The 22,178-nt window shown below is 42.4% G+C and overlaps 1 protein-coding gene across 6 annotated transcripts in view; it reads right to left on the reverse strand.

The window, feature by feature from the left end:
* Window positions 1-2,017: 2,017 nt before the first annotated feature.
* Window positions 2,018-22,178, reverse strand: part of daam2 (dishevelled associated activator of morphogenesis 2) — a 211,644-nt gene continuing 191,483 nt past the window's right edge. For all 6 annotated transcript variants that reach the window (XM_035800878.2, XM_035800870.2, XM_035800860.2 and 3 more), the window contains 9 exons: window positions 20,096-20,180; window positions 16,233-16,339; window positions 15,604-15,692; window positions 12,636-12,804; window positions 12,328-12,435; window positions 11,981-12,041; window positions 11,608-11,739; window positions 7,960-8,130; window positions 2,018-7,002 (listed from right to left, as the gene is read on the reverse strand). In XM_035800878.2, coding sequence (XP_035656771.1) covers window positions 6,790-7,002; window positions 7,960-8,130; window positions 11,608-11,739; window positions 11,981-12,041; window positions 12,328-12,435; window positions 12,636-12,804; window positions 15,604-15,692; window positions 16,233-16,339; window positions 20,096-20,180 — 1,135 coding nt within the window. In that variant the 3' untranslated portion in view covers window positions 2,018-6,789. The remainder of the gene's footprint in view (window positions 7,003-7,959; window positions 8,131-11,607; window positions 11,740-11,980; window positions 12,042-12,327; window positions 12,436-12,635; window positions 12,805-15,603; window positions 15,693-16,232; window positions 16,340-20,095; window positions 20,181-22,178) is intronic.

Genomic DNA, 22,178 nt, shown 5'->3' on the forward strand with positions numbered 1-22,178 from the left:
TTTGTGGCAACAGTTTGGAGAAGGCCCTTTCCTGTTTCAACTTGACAATGCCCCCGTGGAAGAACTTGACTGGCCTGCACAGAGCCCTGACCTCAACACCCTTTGAACACCTTTGGGATGAATTGGGACGCTGACTGCAAGCCAGGCCTATCTGACAACATCAGTGCCGACCTCACTAAAGCTCGTGGCTGAATGGAAGCAAGTCCCCACAGCAATGTTCCAAAATCTAGTGGAAAGACTTCCCAAAAGATTGGAGGCTGTTTATGCAGAAAAGGGGGGACTAACTACATATTAATGCCCATGATTTTGGAATGAGATGTTTGACAAGCAGGTTTCCACATACTTGTGGTCATATGGTGCATAAGAATAATTTAAGCTTTGATTTAATTTCTTTTTTTAAACGAATGTTGTACAATGAACTGTGTTACCAGTAGCAACTGCTAAATCGCTCGCCTAAGAATGAAAATAAGTAAAAAGCCAAAAGAATGGAAAATAGAATAGCTCTAAATGCCCAACTATACAGTGATGATGAGGAAATTATGTTGTCAAAATGTTAGATTTTTCCCCTCAGTTGGGTCTTAATATTTTTTCCTAATGGGAGCAACACTACAAAGTTTGAGTCGGTTTTCTTTTTGGTTCAACACTTAACGTCTGTGGAGTGGGGTGAGTGCTAACTGACACAAGATCGTTTCTTCACCCTCTCCAAAAAAATACATAACGCAGAAATGTTTTTTCGGGACCTCACAGTGTGATAGCTCCGATGATTGATTATTGATAGATTAAAGCTTTTGTTATTCCCTTGGATGTATAGAGAAAGGTCCCCAGAGGGATTTCAGCACACAGATGGAAGGGCAAATCTCATGGTTAGATGACTAAATCCTTGGAAACTCCAGTTTCCCGTATGAAACAAAATTAATACCATAACTGACACACTGTACATATTGATTGAGTCCCAAATGGCACGTTTTCCTATAATAGTGCACTACCTTTGACCAGAGCATTATGGGCCCTGGTCAAAAGTCGTGCACTATAAAGGGAATGTTTTGGGTTGAAAATAATACATGGGTGATGTAGTACTTTTAAGCACCATCGCGCAAAACACAAGGTCAACCCATAACACACACATTATGGGAATAGAGGGTGGGTAGACATGGTTCTATCCAATCTCAGCACACTTCCAACCTATCCACTTTGTTTCTCAGTTCCATATTAATAACCATAGACATTTCCGGGAAAAAACACCAGTGGCAAGAAAGGAACACATCCAAAATAGATTGAGGCACTTAAAGGTGAACCAAAATGAATAGATGGAAAGTGTGGCTAAGAGGAGGAATCGTGGTAGTGATGAGGATGGGAGGGGCCCATGTTTTTTTAATGTACTGTATAAGAACCTTGGCATAACCCTGGACAGCACCCTGTCGTTCTCTGCAAACATCAAAGCAGTGACTCGCTCCTTCAGGTTCATGCTCTTAACGTCCGTAGAGTATGACCCTACCTCACACAGGAAGCGGCACAGGTCCAAATCTAGGCACTTGTCATCTCCTGTCTGCAACTCGCTGTTGGCTGGGCTCCCCGCTTGTGCCATCAAACCCCTGCAACCAGAATGCTGCGGCCTGTTCAACCTTCCCAAGTTCTCCCATACCACCCTTCCCCTACGCACACTCCACTGGCTTCCAGTCGAAGCTTGCATCGACTACAAGACCATGGTATTTGCCTACGGAACAACAAGAGGAACTGCCCCTCCCTACCTTTGGGCCATGCTCAAACCCTCCACCCCAACCCGAGCACTACATACCACTTCTGGTTGCTTGGCCCTCCCGCTCAGCCCAGTCCAAGCTCTTCTCTGTCCTGGCACCACAATGGTGGAACCAGCTTCCTCCTTAAGCTAGGCCAGCAGAGTCCTTGCCCATCTTTCCTTGCCCATCTTCCGAAAACATCTAAAACCTTACCGCTTCAAAGAGTATCTGAATTAGTGCATTCATCTTTAAGAGAGCTAGGTGGGACAACCTACGGGTGGGGGGGTGCTGTGGGATTATTTAAATTAATCTGTACAAGGGCATCTGCTAAACGATTAAAATGTAAAATGCTTACTCTGCATAAAAATTACTTCTGCCACCAGACAGTGACTTGACTTGTATCAATTCACTCTGTTTGGGATGTGTGCCACACAAACAGTGTCCCAATTGGAAATACCCAACATCACTTCAAAGTGTTTTACAAGATTGTCTTCCACAAGAGAGAGTTAATTAAGTTATGTTAGCTGGTTACGCCTTCAATACAGGCAATCATCACAGTCTAGTTTAAGATACACGTGGGACTGTCATAAAATTTGTTTTATCAAACAAAACCAAAATAACACCCGCTTTCTCATTGTTCCCATGGTATTTATTACATCAGTGATGCCATTAGATTGATGATTCTGCTTCATTTTGAGATCAGTGTGATTGTTAGTTCTACCTCCGGATACCCGTTTGAGTTGTATCTGCTTCGAAACTGCAACATGGGTTGTTAATTCATCCCTCTTTGCCTCATAAAAAGCTATTGAGAATTCCCCGGGTTGTGTTCATTAGGGCACACTAGGCAAAACCTTTAGGAGGGGAAAGCGAAAATGTGTGTTTTTCATTGGACAGGTACAACCAGCTAGAACCTCCATGTTTCACTCTGCTTCAGAGGGTTTTCTTCCATTCCGTGCCTACTGCACACAACCCAGTGTCCAGTCTCTAAAGCTTAGATAGGGCAGTATTGAGCCGCATGTTAATATACTATATGAAGTGGCACGCCATTTAGTCCTCTATTAGAATGACAGACCTGCCTTTTCCCCCTCAGTTCCTGGGTGGAGAAGAAACATGTCTTGAACACTGCCTTCCTCCATTCACCAGGGAGGGTTAAACACGTACGAAGAGATTAGCACAGAATGTGTCCAATTTACCCTTAAAAGCCAATCCTCTTACTGCACTGTTAGGCCCCTCACATATGGACACATACTGTATAACTATCACCATAGAACAGGTGGGGCAATCATAGAACAACACAGATGTAATCAACTAAGAATAACCATAATATTGCCTAACTTTTCTAGCACTGGACCACAGGTGGCTGGTGGCACCTTAATTAGGGAGGATGGGCTCATATAATGGCTAGAACGAAATAGAATCAAACATGTGTTTGATACTATTCCATTCCAGCCATTATTACTACCCATCCTCCTCTCACCGGCCTCCTGTGCAATGAATGGTCAATTATTGAAAAGTGCCTTATCTTCTTTTAAATTCATGAGATTCAACGTCTAATTCGACTTGAGTTCAATGGATGTGGAAAAGTGGTGACCTGTGCTACGCGGCCTCAGCATGAGGAGAGCCAGCGTTGTGACATGGATGACGGACGGTGGCCATGTTTGTTTTTGTGTTCGGGCCCGCTCCACTCTGATCCCTAGCATGGTTTCATGGGGGTTCCCAGGCTTTTTGCCCTCCAGGAATCTGCTCCAATGTCTCCCTAAGGATATATGCTTTAATTTTAGTGGAAAGGAATTTTCTTTTGACTGGGTTTATGTGTGTGAATGAGTAGGGCGGGGTTAAGTATGTGTCAGGCACTGCTCACGTGACTGTATTTTTGTGTATTTTCAATGTACAAAATGTGTAAATTTGTACATGTTTATTTTCTATGTAATATGTGTACTATGTTCTTGAGTCTAAAAGGTTTACAGTATGTCTGCCCCTTCATTTGACAGTCCAGACCACAGTATGGTTTAGTTACCCCCTTGGACTCATCTCCCTAACCACTATGTCTGGGAGCCAATCCCTCATGGCAAAGAGAAGTCATGACCCCAGGAATGGAGCTCTCCCCTCTAACCTCCCTCCTTCACCGCAGAAGCCCAAACTCTCAGACAAACATATACAGGCCAACCCCAGGACTGCCATAAGATCCAAACGTCCACATGCACGCAGCCTTTGTCCTGCCTACTGCTAAAGTATTAGAAATGTGTATGACTAGATAATAGGAATAAATCAAAACAGAAACAAATAAAATACCCAAGTGGGCTGCACTATGTGAACTGTGTGGCCTTGTTCTTCCATGGAGTTGTCTGAACCACTGGCTTACGGTCAGAGGAATGACCCCTTATGCCAAAAGATACATGGGGACCTGGGGAATAAGGGAGGAAGGACAAAGGGAGGAAGTCTTTCCAGGCTAAAAACACAGGTGTCGCCCGCTCGTCTGTTTTGCCTGTTGTCAGTCCTATAGTCAGTTGCGCATCATATTTTCTTTTACACGCAACACTTGCTAGCTACCCATTTGCTTTGAGACCACTCCAATACATCGTTCACCATTTTAAGTGCGGTGTACATTCATCCTCACGTTAAAATTTACACCGAGATCCCACTGGATGGGATGGTCGCAAATCACAAAGTCAAAGGGAAAGAGACGAGAAAAGGGATGCCCCTTCAATTATACGTATTATTGTTATTATTTCATCGTGACCTCCAAATCTTAGTACCAGTAACCACCATTTTGACCAGAATGGAGTTAGCTGCTTGTGGTATAACCAACCTAGCACATTATTATTATAATTAGAGGATAAAAGTGACAATGCATTGCGTTAACTAACACGATTGGAATATGTACCATTTTATCAATGTGTTAGGAAACATAGATGATGCTTGATAGAGGACGTTTGCTTCTAAATATAAATATATAAACGGCTTCCTAATTGCAGAGCTTTTAGTATTTGTATGTTTGTAAATATATATATAGTTTTATATATATATATATATATACAGTACCAGTCAAAGGTTTGGACACACCTACTCATTCAAGGGTTTATCTTTATTTAGACTATTTTCTACATTGTAGAATAATAGCGAAGACATCAAAACTATGAAATAACAAATGTGGAATAATGTTGAAAACCAAAAAAGTGTTAAACAAATCAAAATATATTTTAGATTATTCAAAATGGCCACCCTTTGCCTTGATGACAGCTTTGCACACTCGTGGCATTCTCTCAACCAGCTTCATGAGGTAGTCACCTGGAATACATTTCAATTAACAGGTGTGCCTTGTTAAAAGTTCATTTGTGGAATTTCTTTCCTTCTCAATGCGTTTGAGCCAATCAGTTGTGTGGTGACAAACACTGTATATAGTGTTTTTCTGTTGCTTTGGCACAGGGTACTGCCGAAACAATCCTTCTCTTCTTCAAATTGTTGACGACAAATTAATAGTAAAAGGTCAACTTGGGGCACGGGTACTCTCCCACGTATTTGTACTGGGAAGTGTTGTGCTCTCGTTCTGTGAAATTCCGTATGGGAGTGAGTCCTCGGGAATGCCACATGGTAGAGGCACTTGGGAAGAGAGTGTTCCCAAAGGCAGCCGATGTGGCCACGTCTCCTGAGCAGAAGTCCCCATTGTGTCACCTCAACATCCTACTCCCAAATCCTGCATGGGCCTACACCAGCAGCAAAGCATCTGCTGCAAAAATGTTGGCAGTTTTTGGGAAGTACTCCTTGTGTCTCTTTACATTCACTACTAGAAGAAGTAAAGCTACTACCAACTAGTATAAGCACCACGAGAGTAAGAGACAGAGCGAGAGAGGAGGCTCCACAGAGAACCACTGCCCCCTGCTGGGCTCAAGCAGTCATTACACCAAATAGCAAAAACTCACAGAGCGATGCAACCCATCAAGGGACAAATAGAATAGGTTGCCATGGCACCGTAAGGTCGGGTAGGCAGAGAGCTCCTGTATATTTTGTAAATAGTTGTCATTAATAGCTTTAATAGCATTTTCCCCTACAAACTTTGGGTTTTATGAATTAACTATTAGCTTATTATTATAGTCTGAATCCAGCATGTTTTAAAGGCTGAAATTGGCGGTTGTTTTTTGACTAGCTAGAAAACTAATGTTAGCTTGCTAGTATGTAATGTTTTGTATTGATTTGATTATACCTACTTTCCAGATGTTGAGGATTGAGAGAAGCCAGAATACAGAGGTGTAAAGAGATGACAGATGACCATGACTGGCTAATCCTGAATTACTATTGTGTGTCTTGTGACTGCCAAGTGGGTGCTGCATTTTGGTATTAGTGAAGAGTAGTTGGCTCGCTAGTCCAGTGGCTATTAGGGAACTCTAACTTCATCTGATTGAGTCCGACTACCAAACCACAGACGGCGTGGATGGCGAGACACCGTGATGACAACGTGCTGCCTGCTGCTTCCATTTTGACCACCTCTTCCCTCCGCTGACCACCTCAATCATGCCATGCACTTTCTCATTATGTTTATTTTATTTTTATTGTTTGTTTTTGTTGTTGCTTTATAACGCTTTGAGCTTTTCCTTATGTAATGAAGAGCGATATAAAATTATTATGATTAGAGTATGTACGTGTGTGTGTGTGTGTGTGAGTGTGTGAGTGGAAGAGCACAGTGAGAAAGAGGGGGATAGACAAAGAGAGACATGGAGCACAGTTCTGGAGAGATCAAAAGGGGATGGAGAGGTGGTCTAAAGAGGAAAGGGAGTCATGTCACAGTGGTGTGTCTGTCAGTCAGTTTAAGTGTCTGTTGTCCACTTCTGAAGATGGGGTCAGGTGTCTTGGTGGAGTTTTGAAGAAGAGCAATTCTCGTCAACTAAAAATCTACTTTCCTTCCGATGGGTTGTGTGGCTGCTATATCAAAACGGCAATCCGACACCCACAATCTTACCCTCTGACCCTTAACCTCTAGAGTTCACCGGTGAGGAAAACAGTGCCAACATTGTTTGTTGTCTCCCTTTCATCTATGACTCCTGGGGGCCAGGGGTCATTAATATTTGACCTTGGTGACCGGTCTTTCGCGGCCACCCCCTTCCACTAGCTGGTTGACCGAACGCTTGCGGTTGCGCTTGAGTTTGGACAGGTCCTTGTCAAAGACCTCGCCAGAGCGCAACGCCGACACCAGGTCGTCAAACTCGCCCCCCACCTCGTCCGTGGCGCCACCCTTCTTGGCCCGCCGTTCACGCTCTCGCTGCTCCTTCAGCTATAGGGGAGAGATAGAAGGGGGGAGAGACACATAGTTATAGACAGACAGAACATTGAACAGAAGTGCAGATAGAAGTGCTGATGGGAAAACAAAACAGAGAAACAGCCAGCCATATGACAAACACAGACAAACCAAAAACACAGGGAAAACCATTGGTGACTAAGAAATCATTTTTAAACCTCCCACTTTGGGCTAGATGTTTCAATGTGTAGTTCATACATGTATAATCCATGAACATAATTACTGTCTTACTTCAATTAGCCACTAAATCCTTAGTTAGAAAGCGACTGTTTTCTTAAAGCTGTGCCATGCCATTTTCTCTATATTTCCCTCCACATGGGCCAGCCCCCTAGCCATTTGAGTTCTAGCCAATGAGCGTCGGTCCCTTGCATTTGAGTGACAGCTAGCAAGAGCCTGCCCAGCGTTATCCAATGAGGTTGCAGGGCGGGCCCAATGGCTCAGTGGACACCGCAAAGAGAGAGAGTGAGAGAGAGCAATGAATGACGTGGTGCACATATCTGCACATATGTGACGTAGATCACAATTTTCAGGGACCACTTTTTTATTTAACCTTTATTTAACTAGTGCAACATTCAGATCAACTGGCTAAAGAGTATATAAAAGAGTATACCAGAGAATCCCTTTAACAAATGCAGAACAGAGTACAGACTTTAAGCTTACTACATATTACTAAAATGCTTATCATCATCCTCATCACTACATAAACATGATGTGGTTTTACTCAGGCTGCAAGGTTGTTATGTGTCTATGTGTGTCTGTAAGCATGAATGCAGGGGGATGGATGTCTGGAGGTCTGTCTTGTTCCCAGACTTTTCCAGTTCTCCAAGCCACATTCCCATGACTGTTGTCATGAATATTCTCCAGGTCCTTCCTTGTGTGTGTGTGTGTGTGTCTCACTATAGCCTAAATGCCTGCCTGGTCTCTCTCTCTCACCATGACTTCCATGCGTGCTCTCCTTTCCTCCTCCTGCTTGCGGCGCTGCATGTTCTCCAGGTCCTGCCTGGCTTCGTCGAACGACACCAGGAATGTGTCGAAGATCCCAAAGAACTCATCGGGCTGCATGCGATCCTGCTCCTCCCCAAAGTGCTTCAGTGACTTGGTGAACTGCACAAGGAGAGAGAGGAAGGGATGGGGAATGTTGGAATTACAGATCTCACCCTAATGAAGGTGAAGTGAGGTAAACGTAAACGTTGGAAGCATCTGAATCACCAGTGTGCAGTGTGTTTTTTCCTATATACACCTGTTAGTACTATGTGTGTGAGTTTAACCAGTAATTGGAATTACACATCTCACCCTAATGAAGGTGAAGTGACGGAAACGGAAACGTTGGAAGCATCTGAATCACCAGTGTGCAGTGTGTTTTTTCCTCTATACACTTGTTAGTACTATGTGTGTGAGTTTAACCAGTAATTGGAATTACACATCTCAAAAGTAAGCCCAAATAAAGTTAACATAATTAGCAATGGTAGTTGGTATCGGCCAATTCGTAAGGGCTGGATCGTTTGGAAATACATATTATTGATACACCTCTACAATGGATCGTGGGATTTCCCAGAAATCCTAATTGAGGCAAACAATTGTAGGAAGTACATTTTTTTTTATTTTTTATTAAAAATCCACTAAACCTCAATAGAGGGCTTTATAGCCAGCCTGATTCCTCTACACATAATGTCTCGTGGACAGACTAGGTAAACATAAATGCTACCATAGGTCTGTCATGACGGGATGCGTGAGATAATGAGCAGCGCTAGTTTTGGTGCTCTGGACAAATCGCGATTTCGCACTTGCTAGCATCTTTCAGATTTCGGAAAGGGGACGGGACATTTGGCCCATATACTTGCTCGTAACGTTCCAGTCCCGATCCTCGTTCCCTCTCTGCTGCCCTGTAACTGATTCCCTTGCCCATTAAGCCGACATTTCTGACAGCTTGTCAGCTTGACAGTTGTCCCAAAGTTCAAGCCTGACGTTCCGCTTCCCTTTCCCCCTTGGTGCGAGTTTATATAGCTAAGAATGTAGAATGTTGAGAGGTGGTTGTATGGTGTGGTGGTTAACATGTTGGTCTGATTACCCCAACATTGTAGGTTCAAATCCCAGATTGGATGACCACATTACCTTCCATGTACATTCTGCACCCCTTCCCCCCTATGCCCAGCTAGCCTGCCAAATGTTTGGTGCGAGAATGAATAGCTGGTGTGTATATTCCCCACACAAGCCAACACTGTGACGTCTCTCAAGGCACTACACTGGACTTTGTGCAAACTGGAAACCTCATAAATGTATTGTAGCTGGAGACTTAATAAACGAAATCTGAGGAAAACGCTCCCGAAATTCTAACACCACATCTCCTTTGCTACTCGCTGCATGAAAATTCTTGACCATTGCTACTCTCCCTTCTGGGACGCTATAAGGCCCTCCCCCACCCTTTGGGAAATCTTACCACACCTCCATCCTGCTCCTCTCTGCCTATAGGCAGAAACTTAAACAGGAAGCACCCATGGTAAGGACTGTTCAACATTGGTCTGAACCAATAGGAATCTATGCTTAAAGATTGTTTTGATCACGCGGACTGGGATATGTTCTGGGCCGCCTCCGGGAATAATATCGATGTATACACTGACTCGGTGACTGGGTTCAACAGGAAGTGCCTAGAGGATGTTGTTCCCACTGTGATGATTAGAACTTATCCAAGCCAGAAACAATGGATAGATGGCAGCATTCACGCAAAACCACGGCATTTAACCACAGCAAGGTGACTGTACACACCCATGTTCCCAAACTAGTCTTGACCCCATTAGTCGACTGGTCGAAAGGCTGTTGGTCGGCCAATAACATTGTAGTCATGCATTTGCAAAAAAAAAAAAACTTTTTTTTTGCAAAAGAATCACAAAATGGATTGATGCCTGTCTCAGTGGACATTGTGGAGGCAGTGAGGATGGCACACCAGTGTCACTAGTAGTACATTTACCATTCATTCCAATAATTTCTAATCCACAATGTTTGCTTGATTACCGTAATTTCTGTTAATGCATTCAATATATTATTATTACAGTCTTTTACAGTTCTCATTGTCGGAGTGGAAACGCTGTTTGCAGAGAGCACAACCTAGGCTTGTGAGAAACAGGTTTTGGTTTATTTCATTCCATTTACGAGTTATCAATTTATTCATTGTGTTTTGTTTGGAGTGCTCCTGTCAATGTTGAGTAAGGACCTGATTACGCAGAGAAGTAGTGCTCTGTGTCCAGTATGATGGAAGTTAGCAAATTATAACGTGTTTTAGCACAGTGACTGGATGTCTATGCTATCATTTGTTATTTGCCATCATGCTATCCACTAGTTCATCTGACTCTGGGGAAGTAGATAAAGGGCCTCATTGACAAAATCCTGAAGTATCCCTTTAATAATGTGTACATATATCTACTGCTGTGCAACTTTTTGGATTATTTTGTGCTTGTTGAGATTTACTGCATTGAGTGATGGGAACATAAGCATTTCACTGCACCGATAACATTACTTTATTTAATCCTTAGTAAGCACTTCACTGGAATCAGTTTCCCTGTCCAAGAAGTGATGTCATCAGAAATAATCATTTATATTACTTTAGCCAGCCAGACAGACAGACAGACAGACCCCCATGAATATTGAGAAGCCTGACTGGGTTGCCTACACGTTGACTCATCCTCTCCCCAACACACACACACAGCTCCGAGGCAAGTGGGTTAGATAGAGTCTGGCCTGGTGCACACAGAGGTTATTTTGTTTTATAGCAGCAAATGGAGCTTCGGCTCAGGCCTTTTCCTGTGACGTTGTAAATGGACCATTTTTCCCCTCCTTTTTACAGTGCTCCTTGAACAAATAATTAGGAGTACAGACGTTAACACAGACGAGGCTCTGTGATGGCAACGAGTGCCCTTCCCTCTCTTTTTCTCTCTCTCCGTCTCTCTTTCTCCTCCCTCTTTCCATCCTTTACATGCACACATACCACATCAGTCCTCATGGCCATGTGACTCACTGACACACACACATAATCGAAAAATACTGCAAAACATATCAACTGCCTTCCCACTCAAACATTCTCATACGCATTCCACTACAACCCGTTGTCCCCTACAGAGTTCAAAAAGCCTTTCTCTCATTCCCTTAGAAGGAGGTAACAGAGGAGACCAACTACATTTCAACGGTAATAAATCTGATAAACAGAGAGAAACGAATTCAACATCGGGGTTCCCGGGCCTGTTCAAGTCAAGTCAAATCAAGTCAAATTGTAATTGTCATATGCAGATGCTATTGCGGGTGTAGCGAAATGCTTGTGTTCCTAGCCTCAACAGTGCAGTAGTATCTAACAATACACACAATCTAAAGTAAAGGAATGGAATTAAAAATATATAAATATTAGTAATCACACAGGGTTGGAAAGATGCACAAAGGTTCCTCTCTTACCCACCACCAACTCCTCTCTCTCTCTCATACTGGTTTGGCAAGAGTATTCGGAATGGGATTGGAGCCATTAATGTTCATAGTTGAGAGGGGACACTACCTTGTCCTTGGCCTACTTCAAGGGGTTGAGAGGTTAACGGTTTCTACCTTGTCCTTGGCCTCGTTCAGAAGGTCTTCGAGCTCAGAGAAGCTGAAGCTGGCCACTGTGATGAAGTCCCCCACCACAGGGACAAACTTGTCCCCCCGGTCCGTCGTCCTGCTCTGCTGGTACTGCAGCTCCTGAAGGGGGAGAGAGGGATGTTATCATTTCACTTTCTTTTTCACTCACTTTTTCTGTTGTTAGTCTTTGTAACATACGCTCTTGTATGCACAGAAAATGTCTTATTCTTTCTCTTAAGTGAGGGAGGTATTACCTAGGAATGTGTGTAGCAAGTACAGACATCGAGACAGTCGCCAGATGCGCATCACAAGCACACACAGACAGACAGACAGGCGGACACACAAATGATTGACAACTCACAGTCTCTATAGCCTTCAGTCCACTCTTGATGTTGTGCACCTCTTTCTCTAGCTCAGCCAGACTGGTTTAGAAAAGGAAGACGTTCAGATGTCAGTTATTATTTAATCCTATCCCACTATGGGTTAAGTATATTGGGGTAATAAGGCATAAACTAATCCTAGATCAACCTCTCCCTTGAGCTCCCATAGAGCAGCACCCTATTTCAAATAGCTTTTGAATGGTACCCCAGTAAAGTGGAGTAGGATAAAGTTGCGTCTAGACACTGATCTAAGGTCAGTTTTGTGTGCGGCCTAATGGTTAAGGTTAACTGATCCTAGATCTGTGTCAAACAGGCGGTGGGTACTTACTTGACTTTGGCTGCCTCAGGTATGCTGAGCAGGTCCTGCTGGATGTGGAGGATGTCAGGGTAGTTCTTCTCAAAGATCATGATTAGGTAGTGCAACATGGTGATGTTCCTGTTTCAACACACATTAGAATGGATAGTGAGAGAACACACATGTCATTGAAATCACTCTCTCTCACACACAGAAACACACACTTTCTCTCACCCTTACAAACGCCCTCTCACACTCACACATTTGATCTGCAAATCTCTGCCCGCCACCCCTCGCCGTTCGTGCAACCGTTAGTTAACCCCTCGTGTGCCCGCTCTGACCTGTCTATGCTGGACTTGGTGTCTGCGATCTTGTTGAGGGATGACACCTTGAAGCCGTAGGCGTTGCCCCGCTGACCTTTGTTCATGAAGTTGCCGAAGGCCAGGACCACCTCCAGGGTCTGAGTCAACCTCTTACTGCGGACCACCTCCTTAGAGGCACTCAGTATGGCTGAGAGAGAGGGGGGTTGAGGGAGAGCTGTATGTGATAGCTATAACATATAAGACTACATTTAACAATGCTAGACATGAAGTCCATAGTAAATGACGGTTCAACTCCAGCGAGCAAGAGAGAGAGAGGGAGAGAGGGAGAGAGGGAGAGAGGGAGAGAGGGAGAGAGAGAGAGAGAGAGAGAGAGTGAGGGTGGGGGGGAACAATTGCAATGCATCGTGATAGCTTTCACAAACTGCATTCAACACCGAAAGACATCCTTAGTAGCTAAGGTTTGAACCTCAAACTCCGCTGAGAGAGAACAATTGCAATCTTTTGTACTAGCTATAACATGGTGAAGATCTCAAATGCGTACTCCTTGCGTCCTCTCTTATCGTCTCCTTCTCAAAACCTATTGGATAAGAAAGCCTGAAGTCCCTCCCCTATGATGACCTCCTCTAATGGGTTTTGAGAAGGAGACGAGGTGAGAGGACACAAGGAGTATGCAATTGAGATCTTCCCATAGACGACATCCATTACGTCTTAGTTGAGAGTTCAACCTCAAACTCCAGCGAGAGAGAGAGAGAGAGAGAGAGAGAGAGAGAGAGAGAGAGAGAGAGAGGGCAAATAACAACGTGTCATGATAGCTAATACATAGCTACAATCATTATGCAAGATGTCCACAGTAGCTAAAGGGTACATCCTCAGACGCAAAGGAAGGAGAGAGAGTGTTTCTTTGACTTAAAAGGAACAAAACCACAATACAGATCTACGGAGTACTAGTAGAACAAAAGCCATCCTATCTCTCCCTGGAGTGAGAGTTGGCATCACAGAACAGGCCGCATCTCTTCAGAGATCTCTTTCTTCACTTTAAAAGGTCAATCTGCAGCTCAAACAACATAGGCTGTTATCCCGCCACTGTTTTGGTAAACAGCTGAAAAAAAAACTAAGACAGAACGCAATTAATACAGTAACATGAGTGGAGTTCAGGAGGGTGCAAATTTGTTCCAGATAGAAATGTCTCCTCCATAGCAGAGATGACCTATCTGACAGAGGAGGATGTAAATTCTACATGTCGTATTTATATCTGAATGTTTGGTAGCATTGAACCCCATACACGACACAGGTCAGGTGGAGCTTGAAAATTGAAATGAGACAACATCATCCTCTGCCTATCTCTTCCCCCTGGGAACTGAAGTCCCTGGCTGGATGGATGTAAAAAAAAATAAAAAATAAAAGATCCATATTGTTATTATTATAGTCCGTTCTCCTGCGAGGAAGCTTGTAAAACACTGGCTTGAAGCTAAACTTGTTGGTTGGAATTTAAGGCTAGACACACAATATGTAGCTCCTATAAAGTCAGTTGATGGACTGAACGTCCTGGGTGGGCCTTGGAAAACAGTAAGACTACTTAAGGACTTCATAATACATTCATAAGAAGCACATAAGCAGTTCATAGATGCTTCATAGACGTCAACAATCTGACCCCGTGATGTTTCCTTTACTCCTATCTACTACCGACAATGACAATTGTGAAGGGAGCAAAATCAGGTTTAGTGAAAAGGTAGAGAAGAACCTTTTCACACTGTCAGAGCCACCTACTGTACTGCAAAGAGTGATATTTATTTTAAAAAGCCATTGTCAAAATACACCAATTCACCAAATTCTTCCAGACGCAGTATTAAGCAGACATTCTGTGAAATATAGACATCGTCAATAGTTACATGACTGAATCCTACTTGTACAGTATCTGCCTCATTCCATTCCAGAACCCACAAACTGTCCTCATCCTGCATGGGCGTCATGGAGAGGTTCTGAAATAAATCCCACTGAGCGTGTATAAGGGCTGCTTATTTCCTCCATCAAAAGTTGGCTCTGAGGTTATGATAGGATTACTTGTCTTATATCTTATTCAAACGTTATTAAAGTGTGCATGTTTTAATGTCATAAGCCTGAGTAGAAACCTCTAAAACAAGCACACACATACAAGGTCACATTCTCACACACGCACAGTCAAATCACAGGCAAATACACACACACATTCTCACTCACAAATGCACGAGCACACATATGCACATGTGTGTACTGCATGCTTTTTGCTGGAAACCTTTACCCATGCAGCACTTAGAAGGGAACAGCGGTGTTTATGAGAACGCCTCTCCCCTCTCAAAAATTGCCAGCTTTCCAAAACAGCCTCCCTGGTAACTTCACTCCATTTCAACTGGAGAAAAAAACCAAAGTCCACAAACGGTCCAAACACACACATGCACACATAAGTTCACGTGCACACACACACACACACACACACACACACACACACACACACACACACACACACACACACACACACACACACACACACACACACACACACACACACACACACACGCACACGCACACGCTCACAAACACAAAAAGCTCAGAGAAATGCTTTGCTAGATGTCTAATTAACAGACTTATTGACATTTCCTCTCCTCCTACTAGATCTTTCTCTTCATTGTGGTTTCACCACAGATAACTAGGACTTTTTAATTTATAATAGTCTGTGGTGACTACCCTCCTCACATTTCCTCTGCTATTTCTGTTCATCTATAGGAGCCTTTTCAAGAACATTCAATTGAAAATAAGTGAATCCAAATGAAGATATGCTCTTTGGCAGAGGCTTTTGGCTATAGCAACTTATCAGTGAGTGCATACTGTACATTTTCGTATGGGTGGCCCCAGAGGGAATCAAACCCATTACCCTAGGGCCATACACTTACTAACTGAGCCACACAGGACCACAAGGCCCGAGTGTCTTTGACTAGCTACTCAATCGTACCTTCGACCTTGGGCTTGGTTTCCGCCAGGCGCTCTGCAAACTTCTTCTTGAAGTACAGGGCCTGAAGTCTCTGCTGGTAGTGGTCAATTCTAGAGGTGGGATTAAAGAGGGGATGAAAGGGACAGGATAGAGAGAAAACACACAAAAAAAAGAGTTAGGAGTTCGAGTTAATGTTGTCCCCGGGAGAATCATTTCAAAACGAGAAAAAAAATCCTTGCAACATGTACCTGGAGCTAACGCTGCAGATAGCGATACTGGGTGATTTGAAAAGTCATAGTTAATCAATCAATATTATAATAATACTTTTAGCAAAAATGTTAATCTATAATTTACAATCTGTAGAAACTATGAGAATAGAAAGATCATAACTTTTGTGAAGCATCACAGCACAGTTGAAAAATAGATGGCAAATAGAAATCCAATACAGATGGTGTTATGACATATAGATGGGAGGGGTTGAATGGAGCTGAAGGGTGGGACTAATAACAACACGATAACTAATGTCAAATATACTGTCTGTAAAACTTATTTACTGTAGGTTCAGAACTTTTGTGAAATAGCACAGTTAAAAATATATGGCAAATAGAATCTCATTGGAAATGGGGTGTTAGCAAAATGGCGAAGCTCACCTGCTCATCTCGAAGAGGAAGCGGTCAGCACGGGCCATGCGCTCCAGCTCGTGTTTGTGCTCTTCCAGGAGGTCAATGTCACTCTTTTCAGGGACAAACTTCAGCAGCTACACAAGCACAAACCCAGGAGGAACTCAAATCAAAACCCACGTTTTCTTAGAACCCATCTAAGAAATGTCAATGTAGTTATTAGCAATACACGATTGATTACTTGAATTTGCATCCCTGCATTCATATCATCATTTGTGTAATTTTACTGGCTTAGAATAGTTCTGGTTCATCCCCAAATACATATGTTATTTTTTCTGTAGGCCGCAGCTTTTGTGTGTGAAAATTACAGATTGAGCGAATGGGAGTAATCCTTATAGACGGATGATGGTCAATTGAGACGATTGCCCATCAAAAAACGCACAATATGTCTGCCTTTGTGCTGTAACCACTTTTGTATAAAACAAGTTGACGTGAGTTTAACTTTTGACTGACAAAATTGATTCATGTATATATGATTTTATCCATGTTCATGCATCTGTGTGGTCATAGTTTAATCTACAGTTATGTACAGTACCAGTCAAAAGTTTGGACATAACTAATCATTCAATGTTTTTTCTTTATTTTTTAATATTTCCTACATTGTAGAATAAGAGTGAAGACATCAGAACTATTAAATAACAAACAAGTCAAAATATATATCATATTTTAGATTCTTCAAAGTAGCCACCCTTTGCCTTGATGACAGCTTTGCACACTCTTGGCATTCTCTCAACCAGTTTCATGAGAAATGGTTTTCCAATAGGCTTGAAGGAGTTCCCAGATATGCTGAGCACTTGTTGGCTGCTTTTCTTCACTCTGCAGTCCAACTCATCCAAAACCATCTCAATTGGGTTGATGTTGGGTGATAGTGGAGGCCAGGTCATCTGATGCAGCACTCCATCCCTCTCCTTCTTTGTCAAATAGCTCTTACACAGCCTGAAGGTGCATTTTGGTTCATTGTCCTGTTGAAAAACAAATGATAGTCCCACTAAGCGCAAACCAGATGGGATGGCGTATCGCTGCAGAATGCTGTTGTAGCCATGCTGGTTAAGTGTGCCTTAAATTCTAAATAAATCAGTGACAGTGTCTCCAGCAAAGCATCCCCACACCATCACACCTCCTCCTCCATGCTTCACGGTGGGAATCACACATGCAGAGATCATCCGTTCACCTACGCATCTCACAAAGACATGGCGGTTAGAACCAAAAATCTCAAATTTGGATTTATCAGAATAAAGGACAAATTTCCGCCAGTCTAATGTCCATTGCTCATGTTTCTTGGCCCAAGCAAGTCTCTTCTTCTTATTGGTGTCAGTTAGTAGTGGCTTCTTTGCAGCAATTCAACCATGAAGGCCTGATTCACTCAGTCTCCTCTGAACAGTTGATGTTGAGATGTGTCTGTTACTTGAACTCTGTGAAGCTTTTATTTGGGATGCAATTTCGGAGGCTGATAACTCTAATGAACTCTGCAGCAGAGGTAACTCTGGGTATTCCTTTCCTGTTGCAGTCCTCATGACAGCCAGTTTCATCATAGAGCTTGATGGTTTTTGCGACTGCACTTGAAGAAACTTTCAAAGTTCTTTCCGGATTGACTGACAATTTGTCTTAAAGTAATGATGGACTGTCATTTCTCTTTGCTTATTTGAGCTGTTCTTGCCATAATATGGACTTAGTCTTTTACCAAATACGGCTATCTTCTGTATACCACCCCTACCTGGTCAAAGAGACAACTGATTGTCTCAAACGCATTAAGGAAAGAAATTCCACAAATGAACTTTTAACATGGCACACATGTTAATTGAAATGCATTCTAGTTGACTACCTCATAAAGCTGGTTGAGAGAATGCCAACAGTGTGCAAAGCTGTCATCAAGGCAAAGGGTGGCTACTTTGAAGAATCTCAAATATATTTCGATTTGTTTTACACTTTTTTTTTTAAATAGTAAAAATAAAGAAAAAGCCTGGAATGAGTAGGTGTCTCCAAACTTTTAAATGGTACTGTATACAGGTAAATATCTTAAGTCTGATATTTTGAGTTATACTTAAGTAGATGCCAAAACGATTCTCCACCCTTCTTCCAAAGTGTGCACTTGCACACGTCCAGTAAAGGATTTAAAAGCATAGGATGGTTGTGAGCATTGGTTGGAAGGAGTTTCCACCAGTGTTAAATCTATGACAGGGAGTGTGCAGATAAGAGGGGAGAATAACTGTTTGAAGTGCGTGCAGAACTCATAGGGCAGGCAATCTTAAACTGAAATTACAGGATGTAGCCTCCTGCTGGGAGGGAAAATAGTCAGTGTCCCGACAGAATGCCATTTTCCTGTGGCGCATTTCATTTCTTGTGAGGTGCTACCGCTGTTCCATTTGACTCCAGATGAAAACGTATGATCCGTATGTTGGTATAACGTTATTGGATATATATGATAATAACATCTTGAAGATGGAATGATTCTCTTTGACCTTTGTTTGACCAGCATTTTTATTCAACCTGGAATATATATTTTGGAAGTTTTCTTTGTTTGACCAGTTTATCTTGGACCAGCAGTCAGTTTTTGGGCACGTGAGCTGAAAGTGCTAGCAAATGCAGCTACTTGGACACTAGTATTGGACATTATGGAACAAAACAACGATTTATTGTGGAACTAGGACTCCTTGCACTACATTCTGATGAAAGATCATCAAAGGTAAGGGAATATTTATATTGTAAGTTCGTATTTCTGTTGACTCCAACATGGCGGTTACGTCTGAGCTCCGTCTCAGATTATTGCAATGTTAGGCTTTTTCCGTAACGTTTAAAAAGTTCTGACACAGCGGTTGCATTAAGAACCAGTGTATCTTTAATTAAATGTAGAACATGTATCTTTAGTCGAAGTTTATGATGAGTACTTCTGTTATCTGGCGTAGCTTTCTATAATTCCTCCGGATATTTTGGAGGAATTTCTGAACATGGCATCAATGTAAACCGAGATTTGTGGATATAAAAATGCATATTATCGAACAAAACATAAATGTACTGTGTAACATGTCATATGACTGTCATCTGATGAAGATTTTCAAAAGGTTAGTGATTCATTTTATCTCTAATCCTGCTTTTGTGATTTTATCTTTGGCTGGAAAAAAATGGCTGATTTGGTGGTGGTCTAACATAAATATATGTTGTGTGTTCGCTGTAAAACATTTAAAAATTCGGACATGATGGGTAGATGAACAAGATGTTTATCTTTCCTTTGAGGTATTGGACTTGTTAATGTGTGAAAGTTAAATATTTCTAAAGAATATTTTTGAATTCCCTGCGCCACCTTTTCAGCTGAACGGGGGGGGAGTTCCCTGAGGGGAACTACTTGCCCCAACAGGGCAAGAAACAGAAAAAACTGCCCCAACAGAAAAAACAAACCATGGATTACAGTTTCTCCTCTACATGGGTGAGGAACCATTTAACATTAAATTGTAAAATGACGAACTACCCTTTTAATAATCATAATAATAATTTATTAAACTTATTTTCATAACATAAATCTCATTGTGCTTCATAACCAAAAACTAAAAACAAACAAGCAATATATCATGACAGGTCAGGTCAACCAATAGGGGCCAAGTCTTTGAATGCTGCATCTTCTGGAGAGGGTCAGTAAATTATTGTGATGGAGTCTGCTGGCCCATATAGGGGGGGTCATTTTTTGGATAAATAAAATACTTAAATCACCAGGAATTAATCTCTAAATGAATTTAATTTAGGAAATCCATTCCCAAGTATTCACACAAATAACAAAAGAGATGTGTAATCAAGACATGAAAGGATTGTTTTTAATTTATTTTTTATTGAGGATAAATTACCTGCTCCAGCATGTCCTTGGCTAGCTCTTCCCGCTCGTCCATCTCTAGAATGGCCCTCTTGATCTCCTCGTTGCTCATTTTTAACCTGCGAGGACAGACCAACAGAGAGATTTAGTTAGCAATGATGAGAGAGATTTAGTTAGCAATGATGATACAAACTGCAAACTGCAGGGAGGCAGGAGGGATACTGTATCTACACTATATGTGACTTAACTGCCTCAGCTCACTTATGTCTTCTGTTTACTGTGTTTAATTCATATTTTTAAATGTAATTTGTACCCACAGTTTGGCTTGTACAATGCCTTGTTGAAGAACAGTAAAATAAACTCTATCTCTTCACAAGGCAACAGTAAACATGTCATCCCCCATGAATGATGCAGCTCCCAACTTGGGCCAATGTGTGTACTTTTGTAAATGCCGGATCTCTATGTCAAAATGCATTAATGGAAAGGTGGATACCTAGTGAGTTGTACAACTGAAATCCTTTAACTGAAATGTGTCTTCCACATTTATCCCATCCCCTCTGAATCAGAGAGGTGCGGGGGAATGCCTTAATCGACATCCACGTCTTCGGCTCCCAGTGTGTTAACTGCCTTGCAGAATGACAGATTTTTACCTTGTCAGTTCTGGGATTCGATCCAGCAACCTTTCAGTTACTGGCCCAACACTCTAACCACTAGCCTACCTGCATTATTCACCTAAGGTTTGCCAAAATCCGGCCAGTGGTGTCTGAGATATCACATGTGACGTACGTACTAAAGTACATCCAGACAGAGACATCCATAGTCCCCCTCCCAATTTCATGGGTGGGGGACAATTAGCAATGTAGAAGCTAACCAACCATTTGCAAACAAACACACAGTGGTGCCATGTTTCCAATCAATGTGGGTTCATATTGAAAAGTCAATATAGCTTATCCCCACCAGGCAATGTGTGTTACACAATGCAAACTGTTGGATTCTGAGAGTATGAACATATACTTATTCATGTCACTGATGGAGTGCTGAGGTTTAGAGGGTCTACACCAGAACTTACGGGTTATAGGAGGAAGGTATATCATGTGTGCAGCTAAGCTTGGAATGTGCTGAGTGCAGGGATGTGATTACATGTGGCAGGCATTGATAAGGGGAGACGGGTGGAGATCTTAGAAACTAACAATGTCACTGAGGGAGAGAGGGTAATGTATACTGTTTACATTATGTCAGGATATGTTATTGTTAGCCATCAGGGATACTCTGGGAGGAGAAGAGACACAGTCTGGAATCAATAACCATGACAGCCTTGAGCTGGGGAGGAGTGAGCACTTTGGGGAAGAGGTCAGGTTAGATGAAGTGAGGAAGAACATATTTCACTAAGGTTCTGTTGTCTAGCAACAGGGATGCATTGGCTGTTCAGTTGTGGCGGAGAAGACTCAGCCTAGGAGAAAGGGTTAAATATCAGTGCTTGTGTTAAATGTTTTATCTACTCTTTGGGAAGAATTAAACTTGGTTAAGCTTCTTAAGTGTCCGTAAGTTATTTACTCAAAAATTAGAACCTAACAAAACAAAGCACTTCACATTAAATAGCCTGTCAAAATGAGTTCGCCATCCACAGTAAATTGGTTGTGCTCAAATACTAGCATATCAACCTATCCGTTCAACTAGGTTATAACATAACCAAACGATTGACTAATGAAAAACCACAGTACAAGCAACACAATCACTCCAATGTACTGTAGTACCATAGGGTAACTTCCATACATTGTACTGCTGTACCAGACCATACTCGACCTCGGGAGTATGGCCAACAGCAGCAGAGTTGATCAATGCCCACTGCATTGGGTTTGGATCGATGACACTCTCTGGCAGTACACAACAAAGCCCTACTGACTACAGACTGACCTCATTTGGAAATGGTTGGGCCTGTGTATGTACCCACTAGTTTTTAGGCAATGGCATTGGCAGCATCCTAAATGGGACCCTTAGGCCTATAGAGCTCTGGTCAAAAGTAATGCACAACATAGGGAATAGGGTGCCATTTGGGACGTAGGCAATGACAGTGACCTGAGCTCCAGGGCATGTGGGGGCTCTAAATTCCTGTCTAT

The sequence above is a fragment of the Oncorhynchus keta genome, chromosome 2, assembly GCF_023373465.1.
Source record: "Oncorhynchus keta strain PuntledgeMale-10-30-2019 chromosome 2, Oket_V2, whole genome shotgun sequence".
Taxonomy (NCBI): domain Eukaryota; kingdom Metazoa; phylum Chordata; class Actinopteri; order Salmoniformes; family Salmonidae; genus Oncorhynchus; species Oncorhynchus keta.